Source organism: Salvelinus sp. IW2-2015, linkage group LG32 (assembly GCF_002910315.2).
Source record: "Salvelinus sp. IW2-2015 linkage group LG32, ASM291031v2, whole genome shotgun sequence".
NCBI classification, from domain to species: Eukaryota; Metazoa; Chordata; class Actinopteri; order Salmoniformes; family Salmonidae; genus Salvelinus; species Salvelinus sp. IW2-2015.
This window is the reverse complement of record NC_036871.1, coordinates 31,531,091-31,551,718: the sequence shown is the minus strand read 5'-3', so window position 1 is coordinate 31,551,718 and position 20,628 is coordinate 31,531,091. Positions and strand designations below refer to the sequence as shown.

General features: G+C 44.1%; 3 protein-coding genes across 5 annotated transcripts in view; 2 read left to right on the top strand and 1 right to left on the bottom strand.

The window, feature by feature from the left end:
• The first annotated feature begins 1,826 nt into the window (after positions 1-1,826).
• LOC111956648 (vang-like protein 2) lies at positions 1,827-11,678 on the top strand. Its single transcript, XM_023977174.2, has 8 exons — positions 1,827-2,249; positions 6,412-6,805; positions 7,036-7,159; positions 7,419-8,026; positions 8,227-8,360; positions 8,492-8,627; positions 9,116-9,362; positions 9,600-11,678. The coding sequence occupies exons 2-8, from the start codon at positions 6,735-6,737 to the stop codon at positions 9,858-9,860; spliced, it is 1,581 nt and encodes a 526-aa protein (XP_023832942.1). The 5' UTR covers positions 1,827-2,249; positions 6,412-6,734; the 3' UTR covers positions 9,861-11,678.
• A 1,992-nt stretch (positions 11,679-13,670) lies between these two features.
• On the top strand, positions 13,671-15,866 carry fcer1gl (Fc receptor, IgE, high affinity I, gamma polypeptide like). Of its 3 annotated transcripts, none has more exons than XM_023977233.2 (5): positions 13,671-13,847; positions 14,228-14,322; positions 14,600-14,659; positions 15,383-15,403; positions 15,522-15,866. In XM_023977233.2, the coding sequence occupies exons 1-5, from the start codon at positions 13,793-13,795 to the stop codon at positions 15,588-15,590; spliced, it is 300 nt and encodes a 99-aa protein (XP_023833001.1). In that variant the 5' UTR covers positions 13,671-13,792; the 3' UTR covers positions 15,591-15,866. The 3 variants fall into 3 exon arrangements, with proteins under 3 accessions (XP_023833001.1, XP_023833000.1, XP_023832999.1); XM_023977232.2 differs by having other exon boundaries at positions 13,672-13,847; positions 15,341-15,403; XM_023977231.2 differs by having other exon boundaries at positions 13,676-13,847; positions 15,338-15,403.
• Positions 15,867-19,505: 3,639 nt separating this feature from the next.
• Positions 19,506-20,628, bottom strand: part of LOC111956639 (actin-binding protein IPP) — a 390,618-nt gene continuing 389,495 nt past the window's right edge. The window contains exon 11 of the transcript XR_011474593.1: positions 19,506-19,531. The gene's annotated coding sequence lies outside the window, so the exon portion shown is untranslated. The remainder of the gene's footprint in view (positions 19,532-20,628) is intronic.

Below are 20,628 nucleotides of genomic sequence, written 5' to 3'. Positions count from 1 at the left end.
CATCGCATATGTGGGTGGTGGAACTGAAAGGTTGGATATGGTATAGTGAGCAGGGCTAGAGGCCCTGCAGTGAAATAAGCCAATAAACACTAACCAGAACAGCAATGGACAAGGCATATTTTCATTAAGGAGAGGCATGCTTAATCTAGTGATCAATAAGGGTCCAGTGAGTAGAGGTTGGTTGGGGTCACGGCGATCCAGACAGCTGGCCGGGTAGATGGCTATCYGTAGCAAGATAGCGTAGGATGGAGGTCTATTTTTAGACACCTCGTGCGTTTCCGTCGGTAGATTAGTGGGGTTCCGTGTGGTAGAGGGGATCAATCCAATTGGCAAAAAAGATATAGTGACCCAAGAAAAAAAATTGTCCGATATACTTATTCAGATAGCAGCCGATAAGACAGCTAACGATTAGCGGGCCCCAGATGAGCGTTCAGGTAACGTCGCGACGGAGGTGCCAGTTGGATCTCTTTGTTAACTTGGCTTTAGAAGACCTTAGACAGACAAGGTAGGATACATATAGGTCTGTAGCAGTTTGGGTCTAGAGTGTTACCCCCTTTGAAGAGGGGGATGACCGTGGCAGCTTTCCAATCTTTGGTAATCTCAGACGATACGAAAGAGAGGTTGAACAGGCTAGTAATAGGGGTTGCAACAATTTCGGCAGATAATTTTAGAAAGAGAGGGTCCAGATTATCTAGCCCGGCTGATTTGTAGGGGTTCAGATTTTGCAGCTCGCTCAGAACATCAGCTATCTGGATTTGTGTGAAGGAGAAATGGTGGGGGCTTGGGCGGGCCAGCCGTAGAGAAATGCTTATTGAAATTCTCAATTATAGTGGATTTATCGGTGGTAACAGTGTTTCCTAGCCTCGGAGCAGTGGGCAGTTGGGAGGAGGTGCTCTTATTCTCCATGGACTTTACAGTGTCCCAGAACTTTTTTGAGTTTGTACTACAGGATGCAAATTTCTGTTTGAAAAAGCTAGCCTTAGCTTCCCTAACTGCCTGGGTATATTTGTTCCTAACTTCCATGAAAAGTTGCATATCACAGGGGCTATTCGATGCTAATGCAGAATGCCACAGGATGTTTTTGTGCTGGTCAAGGGCAGACTGGTCTGGAGTGAATCAAGGACTATATCTATTCCTGGTTCTACATTTTTTGAATGGAGCATGCTTGTTTAAGATGGTGAGGAAGGCCCTTTTAAAGAACAACCAGGCATCCTTTACTGACGGGATGAGGTCAATGTCATTCCAGGATACCCCGGCCAGGTCGATTAGAAAGGCCTGCTCGCAGAAGTGTTTTAGGGAGCGTTTGACAGTGATGAGGGGTGGTCATTTGATCGCAGACCCATTACGGATGCAGGCAATGAGGCAGTGATCGCTGAGATCTTGATTGAAAACAGCAGAGGTGTATTTGGAGGGCGAGTTAGTTTGGATGATATCTATGAGGGTGCCCATGTTTACGGATTTGGGGTTGTACCTGGTAGGTTCATTGATAAATTGATAATTTGTGTGACAGAGAGAATCGTGTTTGTGTCATTTAGAGGGAAAATGCGTCCATTTTAGCATTTGAGTCACTTTTCAAAAGTTGCTAAAAGTTCCAAATACATTTTTWAAAGTAGCTAAATTTGTTGCTAGGTGCTGTTAAAAAAAGTTGCCAGGGTAGTCTGAAAAGTTGCAAAATCAAGCAACAAAATTGCTAAATTGGCATCACTGGTTTTAGTACTAGTTCTAAGTAGGATGTTACATGGGGGGTCTGAAGTTGGCTACGTCATCAGCCTTGAGGTTCCACAAAAAGAAAGGAGTGGAGGAGGGGCAATGAATCGGGGGCGGGCCGCAGGGTGCTACTGTTGAGGGGGGAATGAGGAACGTGAGAAAATACCAGAATGAATATTTTCAGACATCTAAGGAGTTTTTCAGTGTGGATAGGTATAGAGAACAATGTTTGGACATCATTGACCATTGAAGTACAGGGGAAGGCAAAATAAATAGGCGCTAGAGTCTCATGTTTCCGAAACAATAAGTCTGTTATCGCTCGAGACCGCAGTTGCAGGGAAGTTTAGAGAGGACCCCTGATCGGGCCTATTGTTATTTTCACCCTGGACACGTATCTACGGTATCTAACCAGATATCGGACGGTTCGTAGGGCTGAGTCCCCAACCATTTGGGAGGAAGTAGCCTACCCTCATCACGACGGCATGGAAACTAGACTCGGAGAGGATACATGGGTTCCAGCTTCGTGAGAATTTTCGCCGAAGGTTGGTGTTTATTTTTCAATGTGCATGATCCATTCATCCAGGGTTTTCTCTTTCGAAAAGAGGGTGAAAAGATTTGCCGACTGGAAATGTCAGTCTCGCCCCATTGTTTGCCCTCATACAATTGGCATTTATAACTTGTTTTTCGTAGTTGAATCTTCGATTAACATATTTTGTTTGCTAGTTTATTGCTCATGTAGTAACAGGTTATTGTTTCATTCAGTCCTTTGTGGTTGTGATGTTTAATTATTAATAGACCTTCATGTTGGTCCCTGTTCCAAACAGGCTGAGCACGAAATGGGGCTGATGCATACCACTATGTTACGAATATAACTTGCTACAGTGTATCTGATTCAGCTGGTGGTTAAAGTACATGTTTGTAACGTTGTTACAACATTGTAGCAAGGATTGTCCCCATTGTAACAAGATTGTAACATTGTAAAAAGGACTGTAGCTATGCATGTAATAAATGTATCCTACAGTCTAGAGATTAAAGTGAAACAGTATGTATGTAGACTACTGCAGCAGCTCAAATGCTGGTGGTTGTTTTACATTCCGATCAAAGTAAACTACAAAAACTGGGCAGCAAGTAGCCTAGTGGTTAAGAGCGTTGTACCGGTTACCGAAAGGTCGCTGGTTCGAATCCCCGAACCCACTAGGTGAAAAATAATCTATATGTGTCCTTAAGTAAAGCACTTAACCCTATTTGCTCCTATAAGTCAGAGCTTCTGCTAAATTACTAAAATGAACACAATTACAATGTTTTCAGTTATGTTAAGTTAACTGTTGTGTTACTCATAATGAAATCAAAATGGTCTTGTAAATTTATCAGAAGCTAATGAAAGTACAACAAATAACCAACTTTGCCACTGCAATCATCCAAAATATATAAACAAAATAACAGCTGGCTACAATATTATTATTTTGTTAATTTTATGTCTACCGTTATCATGTAGTAATTGGTCACTAGCTTTTGCTTGGGCTACTGTAGAGTTCCCAATGCCCAGGCTATTGTCCCAGCTGCCGTGGCTCTCAAAATAAACAGGCCACCAAGTGGGACGGCAGGGTAGCCTAGAGTGTTGAACTAGTAACCGAACGTTTCCAAGTTCAAATCCCCGAGCTGACAAGGTATAAATCTGTTGCAGTTAACCCACTGTTCCTAGGCTGTTGTTGAAAATAAGAATTTGTTCTTTACTGACTTGCCTAGTTAAATAAAGGTACAATAAAAATAAATAGGCCTATAGATGAGGCAAAGTCTATGGTGACAGAGGCAAGACTTGGTACAGTGGTAACCTCTAACCCATGCATGGGCTTGAATATGGCTTATGGGCACAGTTTGTGTTTGGTAAATTGTCTTTCCCCTCTTGTATCAATCGTAACAAGACTGCACTGTCCAGTCCATAATCTATTGATTTGGCCACACCCTATCTTCCACATTGTATTCTACACACACCAGCTCAACCTTATATCACATGGGCAGATTGGGCACAAAGGTTGAGAGTGCACAGTTGTCTGTTTTCCAGTGGGTTTTCTGGTGTTTTTGCAGCTAGCAGTAGGTGGGTGGGGTTTGAAATGATGTGTGTGTGTGTGTCTCTCTCATACACGCTCTCTATACCACAGGTGCTGGGCTTTGTACATTTATTTTCACAGTTGCCATTTTTCCCTTAATATTACTCTGACTTGAAGTAACATACCGCTTTGACACTGATCATTACTCTGACATGAAGTAACATACCGCTTTGACACTGTTTTAATTGTTTCTGTTTGGACTTTGCCACTCCCTCAAGCAGTTGGTGGAAGTTTGGATTTGATTGAATAAAACTGGTTTTGAAGGGTCTCTCTGTGTGGGCATGTAGTTAGGGGTATTTCCCCTCCCCTGCTTATATTCACCAAGCACCATTAAAAGATGAAGCTTTGTGAGAAAGGAAGGAGATGGTGGTGTCATTTGTCAGGCATGTGTGCTGTTATGGTAGTCTAGGTAATGGTGTAGAGTCATGTGAAGAGAGAGATGTACTCAGAGAAGGCAAGGCATCTGTGATACTCACTATGAGGCAACGAGACGTGCATAATAGTTTATACACTGTCAGGAAAGCCCTGCCGTTGGCTTGTCTGACTGGATCATTATCTTTTTWAAATTAAGGTTAAATAAAAAATTAATCTTTTAAGAGACTAAGGTTCAATCGGACTACCTATTAAAATAAATAAATAGGGGCCTCCCGAGTGGTGCAGCTGTCTAAGGCACTGCATCGCAYTTCTTGAGGCATCACTACAGACCCGGGTTAGATCCCGGGCTGTGTCACAACCGGCCTTGACCGGGAGTTCGATAGGGTGTCGCACAATTGGCCCAGCATCGTCCGGGTTAGGAGGGTTTGTCTGGGGGGGCTTTACTTGGCTCATCGCGCTCTAGCGACTCCTTGTGGCGGGCCGGGCGCCTGCGTGCAGCCGGCTTCCAGGTTTAGTGGGTGGGTGTTAAGACCACGGTTTGGCGAGTCATGTTTCAGAGGTCACATGACTCGACCTTCGCCTCTCCCGAGCCCCTTGGAGAGTTGCAGCGTTGATACAAGATTGTAATTGAAATTGGGGGGAAAATAATACATTTTTTTTTGTATGTGTATATATCTATAATATATATATATATATATGACTACAGGGCCAGATTAGGCTGCTAAAAGTGAATTGGGTTGATTTGGTACTGGGCTTGCTTGTGCATGGATTTTCTACAAGCACAGGCAGCCTTCTATGTTACATTTTGAATATTGTTGTAATTCTAGACATTCAGTTATGCCATTATTTAAATATTCCACATGTTATGTTATTAAGGCGCTAACATGGCTGCCACAGAATGTTGGAGTGTCATGTTAATGCATCATAATGCAGAAACCTCAATGGCCCAACTCTCTAATTACATGGCTCTGGTTAGCCTTTATGACATGATGATGTGGTTGAGTGAGGTTGGCGTTAGTCAAGTGAGGAGTCACCACCACCCGCACAGTTAAATAACTGGGTCACAAGACACACAGGGTTGAATAGGTAAAGGAAACTCTATCTAGACCTATACATCTCTCCAGCAGACCACACCTTGATGTGTTCATCATATCCCCAGTGTCAAGCAGACAGCCTGGTCTGTCCTTGGGGGATCAAGTCCAGATCATGGGAATACTAACACCAAGCTGGGATGAGCATGTCTTCTCCCTGCTTCTCACTATGTAGCGTAGCCTACCTTGTCTCGAATTTCAGGAGTATGCCTATACATTAAGCATACATTTTCCCCCACATCCTTTACACAGCACCTCCACAGAGACTGATTAATAGATCATATGTTTTTAGTGGTGTGTACAAAGACTGAGTTTATTGGCATAAACAGTGGGGCACTCTACTAAGACGAAGCTTATGTCAACTTGTGCAAGCAGACACACACGTACTTTTACATTTTTTATGGAAGGAGGGAACTTGAGAATATAATGGTATTTTGGTGGAGTTGTTTAATTTAATGCCTTGCAAGGCTATGACTGACTATCGCCCCACATGTGACAAATCCAGCTCCAATTAACATGGTTAGCCCATTCAATTAACATAGTGCCCATATCAATTAAGCATGTGACAAGACAGTCACACAAACACTTGTATTTATGGGGCATTTTCCTCAGGGTACGAGAGGGTGGTGTAAGGTCAGGTTCCCGTGGCAACTGTCAACCTCAAATCCCCTCCAGCTGAACACCCTCTTTCATCACCATGGCAGCGGAGAGGCGCTGTTACCCAGGGGACCAAGGGAGACCAAGAGGGAATGTGAGATGGGGAAAGAGGGAGAGGTCAAATAAGTTTGTGAAAACACAGTAATCCAATGTGGCTGCCATTGTATCGGATCTGTAGGCTTTCCAGAACCTTATCTCACTGCAGTCTTATGGCCTGTAGAACTACGCTCACGTGAGGACCAACCTTCCCTGAGATCTGAAAGCTTATCTTTACACCTAGAGCTAACATATTTTAGCTCAATTGGCTAACGTCGTCTTGAGTTGCGCAGACAGTCAGGGTTGGCTAACGTCGTCTTGAGTTGCGCAGACAGTCAGGGTCAAATACCAAGAAACAGGTTGGTTTTAAACACCACAGTTTAGGGATAGGAGTTTGTTTTTGTCACTAATTCTACCCCTTCTCTCCTCTATTTCAGGACCTGTCCACTTCAACACCTGCCTCCTATACTCCCAACCATCATATCTTCTCACCCCCCCTGTCTAGTCTAGCTTTTCTTTTCCTTCCCTCCTTTCTCTAGTCCATCGTTTCCCTTATTCCCTCTATCTGGTGGGCTCTTCTACCTCTCCCTATCCTCCGGCCTCCAAAATAGATTCCTTCAGGAGTAAGGTTGACCTGCTGAAGCTGCCTCTGGCCCTGTCCACCAAGTCCATCTCTGAGCGCAAGAGCCAGCTGGGCGGAGCCAGGGAACAAGCCACGGGGGGAGGAGGGGCCCGCAAACCCTGCCCACCGACCCGTGACATGGACAACGAGTCACAGTACTCGGGCTACTCCTACAAGTCGTCCCACTCCCGCAGCTCCCGCAAGCACAGGTACCAGAAGCGTGGTCACAAATGCCCCAAAAACACACAAGCGTGCATGCACACTGTAAACACTGAGATCAAAGGCATGTGTGTAATACACATCGATCCATTAGTCAATGGGCACATTGATGAGCAACCACACGCACGGATCACACATGTACCCCCAGGCTTCGGTCACACAATGTCATGGGCTTAACACGCTGACATAACTGTGTGGTTGTCCTGTTTCTGTGCTCCAGGGATCGGAGGGACAGGCATCGCTCCAAGAGCAGAGACGGCAGCAGCCGTGGAGACAAGTCTGTGACCGTCCATGCCCCTGGGGAGCCACTGCTAGACGCAGAATCCACCCGCGGAGATGACCGGGTCAGAATCACAACCTCCTCTCCAACCCCTCTACATCTCAAAATCTTTATCTCATAATAGGGCCAGAGGTTTTCCTGACCATGTGACCTAACCAGGAAAAACTCAGATCAGGTTATGTGGTCAGAAAAACCTCAGGGCCTCAGTCATCTTCCATACCCATCCAAATCTCAACACCTCCATCCTCTCATATCTCTTTAAAGCTCCCTCCCAAACTCTCCTCTATGTTTACACTATCTCATGTCTCTGTTCCTCTCTGTAGGATGACAACTGGGGTGAGACCACCACTGTGGTCACAGGCACATCAGAACACAGCGTTTCCAACGAGGACCTGACGCGCGTCTCCAAGGAGCTGGAGGAATCGTCTCCCCTGGAATGCAAGCGCTTCCTGGGGCCTGTGCTGGGTGGCTGCCTGGGCCTGTTCGCCCTGTTCACCCCCCTGGCCTTCCTGGTCCTCCCCCAGCTGCTGTGGCGTGAGGCCCTGGAGCCCTGCGGCACGCCCTGCGAGGGTCTATACGTCTCTCTGGCCTTCAAGCTCCTGGTGCTCCTCATCTCCTCCTGGGCTCTGTTCCTGCGCCCGCCGCGCGCCACCCTGCCCCGCTTCTTCGTCTTCCGCTGCCTGTTCATGGTGCTGGTGTTCCTGTTCGTGGCGTCCTACTGGCTGTTCTATGGCGTGCGTGTGCTGGAGCCCCGGGAAAGGGACTATAGAGGCATCGTGGAGTATGCGGCGTCGCTGGTGGACGCGCTGCTCTTTATCCAGTACCTGGCCCTGGTGCTACTGGAGGTCAGACACCTGCAGCCTGCCTTCTGCCTCAAGGTGGTGCGCACGACAGATGGGGCTAGCCGCTTCTACAACGTGGGACACCTCAGGTCAGTCTGCTGTCTGTGTGTGACTGTAGTGTGTCATAGGATGAGGATGATCATTACTAACACAATGATAAAGATTATGATGACGATGGATCTCACGATGATGATGGTCCATCCTGTCATGTTTTTACACAGGGCAAGTATGTACATTATAGCTGTTACTGTATGCTCAATGTGATGCTGATGGTGTCTGTGTGTTCCAGTGTCCAGAGGGCAGCAGTGTGGGTGCTGGATCAGTACTACAGGGACTTCCCTGTCTACAACCCTGCGCTGCTCAACCTGCCCAAGTCTATCCTCTCCAAGAAGATGTCTGGATTCAAAGTCTACTCTCTGGATGGTAAATAGCATTGTAGACTACTTACTTTCTCTACCTCATCCCTCTATCCATCCATTCATACACCAACTAACCAACCCCTACCTCACTCCATTCATCCATCCACTGATTGATGTATATGTCTTGATCCACAGAGAACAGCACCAATAACACCAACAGTCAGTCCCGGGCCATGATTGCTGCTGCAGCCCGCAGGAGAGACAACTCTCACAGTGAGTATTACTACGAGGAGGCCGAGCTGGACCGCAGGTGCCGCAAGCGGAAGGCCAGGTAAGACGGACAACATCCTGTTTCCTATACATTTCTATAATATACTTTTAAGTGATTACAGAGGGACAAACCCTGTTAATGTCCCTGTTCTGTTTGTGTTTAGTGAATTTTGTTATGTACGTTGCTAGAGAATGACCAGTCCCTTTCATAGTGTATTTCAGCCACAGTACTGATGACACTATCCATTAAGCTCTCCTGTATCATGATTTTAAAAAATTTCAAAGAATAATCAAATATTTAATCTTTATTTAACTAGGCAGGTCCGTTAAGAACAAATTATTATTTACAATGACGGCCTAACTCGGATGAAACTGGGCCAATTGTGCGCCGCTGTATGTGACTCCCAATCACGTGCGGATGTGATGCAGCCTGGATTCGAACCAGGGACTGCAGTGACAGCCCTTGCACTGAGATACAGTGCCTTAGACCGCTGCGCCACTCGGGAGCATGATGATGGTGATCATAATGATGATTGTTGTGTTGTCCAGGCTGGTAGTGGCAGTGGAAGAGGCCTTCACCCACATCAAGCGTCTCCAGGATGATGACCCCGCAGCATCGTCTCCCAAACACCCCCGTGAGGTGATGGACCCCCGGGAGGCGGCTCAGGCCATCTTCGCCCCCATGGCCCGGGCCATGCAGAAGTACCTGAGGACCACACGCCAGCAGCCCTACCACAGCATGGAGAGCATCCTCACACACCTGCAGTTCTGTATCACTCACAACATGACCCCCAAGGTGAGAAACAACGTATCATGTTCACTTGTCTATAATGTATAACCCGCAAAGAGAAGGGATACATTGTGTCACTTCCTGGGTATAATGTTACAACAGCTTTTGGGATAAATAGCATGCATTTGATCAGATCTACAATTCAAACAGTCACTTGTGCTTAACTACTCATCTACTCTGTACCCATTCACAGGTCTTCCTCACTAAGGTTGATTTTGAAAGGCTGTATTTTTGTCTTTTCAGGCTTTCCTGGAGCGTTACCTCAGCCCGGGCCCTACATTGCAGTACCAGTGTGAGAACGGCAGGGGGCGCCATTGGACTCTAGTGAGTGAGGAGCCGGTGACCTCTGCCCTGCGTCAGGGTCTGGTCTTCTCCCTGCGCCGCCTTGACTTCTCCCTGGTTGTCACGGTGCAGCCCCTCCCCTTCCTGCGTATTGGTGAGGAGTTTATCGACCCCAAGAGCCACAAGTTTGTGATGAGGCTACAGTCGGAGACCTCTGTGTAGAGTGGGTCAGTGGAGGCCCCTCATCCTACTGGGATACGCAGGGTGCTAGATCATGTAATCTCCTATTGAACCATTGTCATGGATGTTAACAGATTGTGATGAAGCTACAATCTTCCATAGAAAGAAGATGGATGCCTTGACCATGACTTCATGATACACTGTAAAATTCCCTTGTTTTTCCAAAGGGAGCATTGGCCTAGATTTATTCTGATGAATAACAGCATTTTTTGCTACTTTGACTGCAACCACTGGAATACATCGCTGTGTAGTAGACTCATCACATAAAGATCACTATCTGACTGCTAGAGGGTCATGGCTAGAATGGATCCAGCTTTTGTCAAATTAACATCAAAAGTTGCATTTTAACCCTTTTCTTAACCTTATATATCTTAACCTGGTACGTTAATTCTCCTAACCTGCTACGAAAGTCAACCTAACGTTAATTTGACAAAAGCTGGATTCCTTCTAGCCATGACCCCGTTAGAGGTGTTGTGTCATGTCTTATGAAAGGACCAATCAGAGTACAACTCTCAAAGGTGGCATTCAGCCTGACGGTTAAAAGCGTTGGGCCAGTAACCAAGAGGTTGCTGGTTCGAATCCCGAGTCGACCAGCTGGGAAATCTGCCAGTGTGCCCTTGAGCAAAGCACTTTACCATAACTGCTCCTGTAAGTCACTCTAGATAAGAGTGTCTGCTAAATGACTAAAATGTAAGTCAGCTGACTGCAAAGTTGGTATACTGCTTCTACTCATTGCCAGTGTGTTGTGCTTGAAGTGATGATTAGGCCTGTTTTATATAGGGTGTGACTTTTTTATTACTGAATGTATACGTATTGAATTAAGGTTTTTCTTGTTGCCTGTAGGCCAACTGTCTCCATCTGTTTGGGAAGGAACTACATTCCTGAGCTTGTTGTACCTGAGACTGTATGTTGTAAGGAGTCATATATTCTGTGTATATGTGGCTCTCATTTAATTTTACGCTTGCCTTTTTACACACGTTATCATGATTTTGGTAACATTGAATGAGGAAGTCTGAGAATACATCCCTGCCTTGGGACAGCTTTCTCAGACAGACTGTCCTGAATAACCTGTAGTTCAATTAAGCTTTTTTGAATGGACTCCTCTTGTCTTTACCCTGTGTCCACTGTCCTCCATCCATCTCCCTCTGACCAGGAACATGTGATTGTATCCTCACTGCAAGTCCTCTGCAGTTGTAGCAAATCACCAGATTGTGCCACATATTGAAACAAGCACAGTATGATTGCTGCATCCAACAGCCTTACCCATGTGTGATCTACGAAACGCTGTCCGGTCATCTCTGGCAAAGAACCACTTCTCTGATCACTAAACTTCTCGGTTCTAACCAAGACATACTGTAACTGGCAGCCTGGTGTTGAGACTTGAACTGCTCCAAACTGTTGTCTACCTTCTTTTGGACAACTGAGCCACTATGACTGCCAGTCATTTTAATTCAAGCAGAAATGCCCTTCATTTCTGTGAGAACAACCAATGAAGCAAAGTTCAGAACTAGTTGACATAACTGATGAGAACATCTGGATGACAGAATGCAAATGATTGTTCCAGTTTTTTAGGGATTCTAGAATTTAGGGTTTAGGTACATTTTATATGATGAGCTTGTTTGTTTCTTTTTTTTAAGATGCCTAAGTTATAATGCAATTCAATAAAAATGAAACATTTACTTTTGGAAAAGAGGACAGCTTGTACACGTGTACATTTGACTTGTATTTTTTATTTTATTAATAATAGTAGCTTGTATAGTGTGCTAGATGTTTTTGACATTATTAAACCATTTTCCTGTGCACCTGTTCTCTCTCACTCCTTTTTCTCACACACACCGAGTTGTGATTGTGTGAAGCACTGTCTGTCATTTTCCTAGCCTCATATTACCAGACTGACTACCGCTGAAATCTGTGTAGTGAAACAGAACGTAATCTTGGGAGAGTTCCAGATGGTTGTAAGAGGTTATCATTATCCTGCCCTGTTAGCAAAAAGAGTATGGTAAGCCTACTGATTAGAAGATGATTAAAGACTTAATGGAATATGTGAGATCTTTAAACAAGAAGCAATCTACAGTATATCTAATCCCTGATCTCAGAGCTCCTTTATAATTCAGAGAAGGATAAAAAATAATTCAGATTGAGTTTAAACTTCCCTTTCTTACCTAAAACTTTTTTTTCCCTGATCAGTTCCATTGTCTTTTTTTTTGTGTGCATAGTACCCCATTATTCAATTCAATATAGCTTTTAAGCCTTGTTCATATTGGCAGTTTGAAGTGACTCATCCTATTTTTTGGCATATCTGATTCGAATTTGTTCTTTTTCCTGCGGTCTGAACAGTCAAAAAGTACATGTAATAGGAAATTTCAAGACACAAATCTGATACAGTTTCAACTGTTCTGCCTGCGGCTATGGTACCTTGACCTGTTCACCGGATGTGCTACCTTGTCCCGGACCTGCTGTTTTCGACTCTCTCTACCGCACCTGCTGTTTTGAACTCTGAATGCTTGGCTATGAAAAGCCAACTGACATTTACTCCTGAGGTGCTGACCAACCACTGTAATTATTATTATTTGACCCTGCTGGTCATCTATGAACATTTGAACATCTTGGCCATGTACTGTTATAATCTCCAACCGGCACAGCCAGAAGAGGACTGGCCACCCCTCAGAGCCTGGTTCCTCTATAGGTTTCTTCCTAGGTTCCTGCCTTTCTGGGGAGTTTTTCCTAGCCGCCATGCTTCTACATCTGCATTGCTTGCTGTTTGGGGTTTTAGGCTGGGTTTCTGTATTGCACTTTGTGACATCGGCTGAGGGCTTTAGAAATCAATTTGATTGATACCTGGCCATGCGACTTGTGTCTGAATGGTCAAATCTGATTTATTTGCCCTCAAGTGATTTTTAGAATGTTATTTGGCATATCCTGTTGCTTGCTAGCTACTTTGTTGACAAGAACATGTGGTAGGTAACTAGATAATTGTTTACAAAGTAGTGAATGTGCTAGAAAGCAAAAAAGCTACCTAGCTAGTTGACTGCTGTGGCTAGGCAAACTCATTTAGAAAGTTGGATCTTATCCTTTGAGGCTTTAAAAGGGTTCTTACACTATGATTTTGAACATTCAAATCAACTGGGAAATGTCCATGGCAGCCATTGTTGTCACCTCAGCTTGCTACAGAACTTCTGTGTGATAGGAAGCAGGAGCACCACCGCCAATCAGCCTACACCACTGTGCACACGCCTGTCATTACTATGACAAATAGCGTAGCCATGTCAGCTAATGACTGCTGTCTGAACATGCACAAATCCGATTTGGTTACTTGTAACTTGCTGTTTGGACAGTCAATATTCCTAAACGAATTTGAAAAACAAAACTGATTTGAGCATTAAGGCCTGAAGTGTGAACAATGCTTTAGTGACAACATGCAACAACATGTCAACACCCTGAAAAGTAACTTCTTATTTAGCCATGTGTATGTATATCATACTAAGTTGAAGTTTACGTTTCTGACCACCATATTATTTAATATTTACATCACATGTTTAAAAAAAGTTAATCACACTAACAAGTAGCCTTACACAGTATCCATACTTTTGAATTACAATATGGCACATAATGAGGTATCCAGGTACAGTGTAATAATGTATGCATCATAAATGTGTACATGTTTGTGTTTCCATCTTCTCTTCTCACTGAAGTTGACAAGTACTGTATATCTGTGGGTGGGAAGGGGACAAGCATGTGGTTTTAGCATATTAAAACGGACACCAGTATGAGCCCATAACTTCCTGCTAGAGCTCTCTGCACTTTCTGTTCAGAGGTGTCAGAAACCCACAGACAGCCATTGAAATAACACCAAGTACTCCAACTCTCCATCTACTCTCTTTAACCGTTTCTTTCATTTTGTGCCTGCTACGAAGATGTTTCGGGGATCTCTGATCTTGGTCGCTCTACTCTTGAACTTCAGCCTTGCAGGTGAGAATCCTGTTTCATTTTACATTATGATGTTCAGCACTTTTTTAATTCCATCATGGACAGGGATATTTATACTATATATATACATACATATACACACACACATAGAGGGACATGTATACTCAGTGTACTGTGATAATTACTCCTGATCCTCAACTTAATGGCCTAGTAATACAGCACTCTATGCAATAGATGATTTATCTTTATATTTAACTACAATGTTCTTAACACTAATGTGTATTACATGTATAATTCATTATTTGCAGTATTACAACATGAACAGATACAAATAGTAGGCTTGTGGTTGATACATTTTTTTTTACATGATGGAATAGAGATGATGATGATGATGATGCAATGTGATCCCATAATGTGTGCAGAGGCTCAAGTGCCAAACGGGAAACTGTGTTATATCCTGGATGGGATTCTCGTGATCTACGGCGTCATTCTCACCATCTTGTACTGCAGACTGAGGGTAAGGAATTATAAACGCTCTATAACACATTATAAATCATCCCACCATCCACAAAACATATGATACATCAGGGTATGCAGTGCACACATATCTCCATGACCATATTAACAATATTCATACTGTAAAATGCTATTTATGTTTCAATAATAATAGCACATTCAAAACATCAATAAGAATATAAATGCCTCACCAATTGAAGACCAGCTCCCACATAAATAGAATATGTTTCACATTCACACAGCTGTTTAATTAAAACGATATTTATCATGTTCCTCAGATGCATTCCATCTACATAAACAATGGCGGATCTCCACAGGGCACTGGCGGGTATCCACAGGTACAATAAAAATGTGTGTGCGTATGTAAGACGGAGAGAAAGAAAGAGCGAGAGAGAAAGTGAATGTGTATTGGGCATGTATAATTTACACAATACTCTCAATAACCAATATTCAACTCCAGCTTTCTTTACAAACCAAAAAATATATGTATACATCTGAATGTTGATCAAATTCAGCTGGCGAAATGTTTCATCCTGGTTGTTCAACAAACTAGCTATGTAAGAGGAATATGTCAAGTCATATGCCGTCTTACCATGTCACCTCGAAGTCCACAGTTCTGCTTTTCGTCCCCCTCCTTCAGCAATTGTGATAATTTCCTGTTAACAAGAACTGACCACCAACCCTGCCACTTATAAACACAGTTTCCATTACAGTCAGACTAAAATGCAACACTATATCCTGTTACACAGAAATACCCCGGTAGACAGATTACGTAGAAAGAAAATCAAATTACAGTGGAAGCTAAGAGTAGTGAAAGCTTTAAACGGTCGCATCATCGCCCTCTGTGTCTAGTCTTCTACACCAATTCCTGTCTTTGCCGATAAAAATAAGTAGAGAAGGAGAACACGAGAAAGACGGAAGGAGAAATGAGGAATGATGTTCTTCTGTTAAATGTTTTTCTGATAAAATAAATTGTGTGTGTGTGTGTGTGCGCGCATGTGCATGTGTGCCTTCAGCAGATAACAACGCAGATAACAGCTCTCGTAATTTCCATTTTACAGAAAGGAGAGGGACTTTACGCAGTAAGATCATTTTTCTTATTCTTATTATGACTTACAGTATATCATAAATGACAAAGAATAATGCAGTTTTAAGGATTTCAAGTTGTTTTCAAGTCCCTCATTGTTCTTCCTCTCACAGGGTTTGACCCATAAAGGTCAGGACACCTATGAGACCATCAAGTTGCAGAAGAAAGCGATGCTGGTGTGATAGAGGAAAAAGACAGTAGTGTGAGTGGTGGTAAACAACAAACCACAACCCCGTCTTACATGGCATTTAAATGAGTTTAGATCTATATGACTGCTTGCTTTCCTTTCCTTAGGTTAGGTTGGCCCAGTAGTGTTGGTGGCTGTTGACTGGGGGCCTGAGATGGGCAGTGTTTAAGATGCATTTTGGTTATTCTGTAAAGCAGCCCTTTCACTTTCTATAATTGACTATCAATTAACTTGTCATTTAAAGATTAAATGATTCAGAAACTACCTTAAATCAGGGTCCGTTTTCTTTTTTGATTACAGCTTCATTGACATTAATGTATTCTGTCCATGTTTAAACTGATATTACAAAACCATATGAGTGTTACTACTATGTTACAGTGTTACTACTACATACTACTGTGTCACAGTGGGAATAACCCAACAAAGGCTCAACAACTGACTGCACAGAGTCCGACTGGCTGACCGACTGACTGACCGACTGCATGTGAGATTATTTTATCTGTCAAAGCCAGGTATCCTTGCTTGAGATCAAGAAAGACCACTAGATGGCATTCACAGATCCAAAGTTCCAAATTATTGGTGCCTTTACATTGAGACTTACCCCCACACCAGTGAGCTGTCAGTGTTTTATGTTAAAGTAGAATTTCACCCTGAGGGCTTGTTTTCATCATGTTCGAGGCATTTCTAAGACAGTGAGATGTGTTTCACACATAATTACCCAGGAGGAAGGCAGGTCTGGGCTTTGCGTCCTGAATGATACACCCTATGACTGCTTCCGGGGTATTGATGGGGGCATTTCGCAAAGGCTTTATATTATACTGATCACACGATTTGTTTTTGTGCATGTAGATATGGTTGTTCTTGTTTGATAGAGCCATTGGACGTCTTTCAGCAATGTTCCTATCTACACCAAAGAATGGAGCCGGAGGAAATGGCTGCCGTTTTATGGACTATTAACCAATTGTGCTATAGTGTGTGTTTTTTTGCGTTATTTGAAATGTATTTTGTACATAATGTTTCAGCCACTGTCTCTTATGACCAAAAATAGCTTCTGGATATCAGGACAGCGATTACTCACCTCGTACTGGACAAAGATTTTTTTCTTTAACGAGTCGGACGTGAAGGATTTACTTCAGACACCCGACAAGGCCCAAATCCCCGTCATTCGCTTGAGAAAGAGACAGAGGGGTGTAGGTCAGGGGTAAGGGTGCCTTGTAAGGATCCGACAGCGAGTGGGTAATCTGCCATCAGTCCTATTAGCCAACGTACAATCATTGGATAACAAAATAAACGAGCTACGATCATGAATATTCTACCAACGGGACATTAAAAACTGTAATATCTTATGTTTCACCAAGTCGTGGCTGAACGAAGACACGGATAACATACAGCTGGTGGGGTTTACGCTGCATTTGCAAGATAGAACAGCTGGCTCCGGTAAGACAAGGGGGGCGGTCTGTGTCTATTAGTAAGTAACAGCTGGTGCACAAAATCTAATATTAAGGAAGTCTTGAGGTTTTGCTCGCTTGAGGTAGAGTATCTCATGATAAGCCGTAGACCACACTATTTACCAAGAGAGTTTTAAACTATATTTTTCGCAGCTGTCTACTTACCACCACAAACCGATGCTGGCACTAAGACCGCACTCAATGAGCTGTATAAGGCCATAAGCAAACAGAAAAACGCTCATCCAGAGGCGGCGCTCCTTGTAGCCGGGGACTTTAACGCAGGGAAACTTAAATCTGTTTTACCTGATTTCTATCAGCACGTTAAATGTGCAACCAGAGGGGAAAAAACTCTAGATCACCTTTACTCCACACACAGAGACGAGTATAAAGCTCTCCCACGCCCTCCATTTGGCTAATCTGACCATAATTCTATCCTCATGATTCCCGCTTACAAGCAAAAACTAAAACAGGAAGCACCAGTGACTCGGTCAATAAAGAAGTGGTCAGATGACGCAGATGCTAAGCTACAGGACTGTTTTGCTAGCATAGACAGGAATATGTTCCGGGATTCTTCCGATGGCATTGAGGAGTACACCATATCAGTCACTGGCTTCATCAATAAGTGCATCGATGATGTCATCCCAACAGTGACCGTACGTACATACCCCAACCAAAAGCCATGGATTACAGGAAACATCCGCACTGAGCTAAAAGGTAGAGCTGCCGCTTTCAAGGAGAGGGACTCTAACCCAGACGCTTATAAGAAATCCCGCTTTGTCCTCTGATGAACCATCAAATAGGCAAAGCGTCAATACAGGACTATAATTGAATCGTACTACACCAGGTCTGATGCTCATCGGATGTGGCAGTGCTTGAAAACTATTACAGACTACAAAGGGAAGCACAGCCGTGAGCTGCTCAGTGACACAAGCCTACCAGAAAAGCTAAAATACTTCTACGCTCGTTTCGAGGGAAGCAACACTGAAGCATGCATGAGATCATCAGCTGTTCCGGATGACTGTGTGATCACGCTCTGTGTAGCCGATGTGAGTAGGACCTTTAAACAGGTCAACATTCACAAGGCTGCAGGGCCAGACGGATTACCAGGACGTGTACTCCGAGTATGCGCTGACCAACTGGCAAGTGTCGTCACTGACATTTTCAACCTCTCCCTGACTGAGTCTGTAATACCAACATGTTTCAAGCAGACCCCCATAGTCCCTGTGCTCAAGAACACTACAGTAACCTGCCTAAATGACTACGACCTGTAGCACTCACGTCTGTAGCCATGAAGTGCTTTGAAAGGCTTGTCATGGCTCACATCAACACCATTATCCCAGAAACCCTAGACCTACTCCAATTTGCATACCGCCCCATTCAATTTCTATTGCACTCCACACTACCCTTTCCCACCTGGACAAAATGAACACCTACGTGAGAATGCTATTCATTGACTACAGCTCAGCGTTCAACACCATAGTGCCCTCAAGCTCATCACTAAGCTAAGGACCCTGGGACTAAACACCTCACTCTGCAACTGGATCCTGGACTTCCTGACGGGCCGACCCCAGGTGGTAAGGGTAGGTAACAACATATCTGCCACGCTGATCCTCAACACGGGGGGCCCCTCAGGGGTGCGTGCTCAGTCCCTTTCTGTACTCCCTGTTCACCCATGACTGCATGGCCAGTTATGACTCCAACACAATCGTTAAGTTTGCCTATGACACAACAGTGGTATGCCTGATCACTGACAACGATCAGAGCCTTTAGGGAGGAGGTCAGAGACCTGGCCGTGTGGTGCCAGGATAACAACCTCTTCCTCAACGTGATCAAGACAAAGGAAGGAGATGATTGTGGACTACAGGAAAAGAAGGACGAGCAGGCCCCTATTCTCATCGATGGAGCTGTAGTGGAGCAGGTTGAGAGCTACAAGTTCCTTGGTGTCCACATCACCAACAAACTATCATGGTCCAAACACACCAAGACAGTCGTGAAGAGGGCACGACAAAGCCTATTCCCCCTCAAGAAACTGAAAAGATTTGGCATGGGTCCTCAGATCCTCAAAACGTTCTACAGCTGCACCATCGAGAGCATCCTGACGGGTTGCATCACTGCCTGGTATGGCAACTGCTCGGCCTCTGACCGCAAGCCACTACAGAGGGTAGTGTGTACGGCCCAGTACATCACTGGGGCCAAGCTTCCTGCCATCCAGGACCTCTATACCAGGCGATGTCAGAAGAAGGCCCTAAAAATTGTCAAAGACTCCAGCCACCCTAGTCATAGACTGTTCTCTCTGCTACAGCACGGAAAGGCTTCTTAACAGATTCTACCCCCGAGCCATAAGACTCCTGAACAGCTACTCAAATGGCTACCCTGACTATTTGCATTGCCCACCCCCCCCCCCACCATTACGCTGCTGCTACTCTCTCTTTTTTATCTCTGCATAATTACTTTAACTCTAACTACATGTACATATTACCTCAATTGCCTCAACTAACCTGTGCACCCGCACATTGACTCTGTACCGGTACCACCTGTATATAGCCTTGCTACTGTTATTTTACTGCTGCTCTTTAATTCTTTGTTATTTTAATTTCATTTTTGACTTATCTATTTTTTTGTTTTGTTTAAAAAAAATGTTTTATTGAATATTTAAAACAGACAATATACTTGCAGTGAAGCCACTCAACAACTACATCACATTTGTCATCTAACAGACTCCCATCCAGAGCGACACACAGAAGCAACCATGGTCAACGCCCTGCTCAAGGGCACGTCGACAGATCTCCCACCAGGCCTCCAAGATCCTCCCCACAGTACCCCAAGAGCTGCCCCTCAACCATCCAAGATCCCCACCCCCCCCTTGCAGTAATTGACTGACCCGGTCTCTCCAGATCTCCCAACAGTACTATTTCTAGGGTCAATTTTAGATCAATGTCATTTTCAGCCATTCCTGAACGTGAGACCAAAAACAGGCTACCTGAAGGCAATTCCAAAATAAATGGTCTATTTAAAAAAAAATGTATTGAATGTTTAAAACATACAATATACTTAAAGTGAAGCCGCTCAACAACTACATCACATTAGTCATCTAACAGACTCCCATCCAGAGCGACACACAGAAGCAACCAGGGTCAATGCCCCGCTCAAGGGCACATCTACAGATCTTCCACAAGGTCAAAAAACAGGGACCCGAACCAGCGATCCATCAGCCACTGGCCAAAGCTCCCAACTGCCAGCCCGCCAAGATCCCCCCCACAGTTCCCCAAGAGCTGCCCCTCAACCATCCGAGACACCCCCCACAGCCCCCCCGAGAAAAATAAATAAATAATAATCATTTAAAAAGATAATTCCATTACCCACCCCCAAGACCCCCCCCATTTACCAACAACCAACAAAATTAACAAAAGAGAAAAAAGAGAGACAAAGGAAAACAAAAAACAACAATGCAAAAAACAACAAAGACATCAAGGACAACAAAAATCGTAACAGCAAGGCCAACTGAATATGTTTGAGTGCATGTATGGCACTATTTACCTGTGTGTGTGTCCGTGTATATGCACATGTCTGCATTTGAATGAGAGT

Coding starts and splice junctions, on each gene's coding strand:
- LOC111956648 (XM_023977174.2), top strand. CDS start 6,735: ATGGACAACGAGTCACAGTACTCGGGCTACTCCTACAAGTCGTCCCAC. Junction 7,160..7,418: donor CCACCCGCGGAGATGACCGG/GTCAGAATCACA, acceptor TCCTCTCTGTAG/GATGACAACTGGGGTGAGAC. Junction 9,363..9,599: donor CTCACAACATGACCCCCAAG/GTGAGAAACAAC, acceptor TTGTCTTTTCAG/GCTTTCCTGGAGCGTTACCT.
- fcer1gl (XM_023977231.2), top strand. CDS start 13,793: ATGTTTCGGGGATCTCTGATCTTGGTCGCTCTACTCTTGAACTTCAGC. Junction 14,323..14,599: donor TCTTGTACTGCAGACTGAGG/GTAAGGAATTAT, acceptor CATGTTCCTCAG/ATGCATTCCATCTACATAAA. Junction 14,660..15,337: donor GCACTGGCGGGTATCCACAG/GTACAATAAAAA, acceptor GTGTGCCTTCAG/CAGATAACAACGCAGATAAC.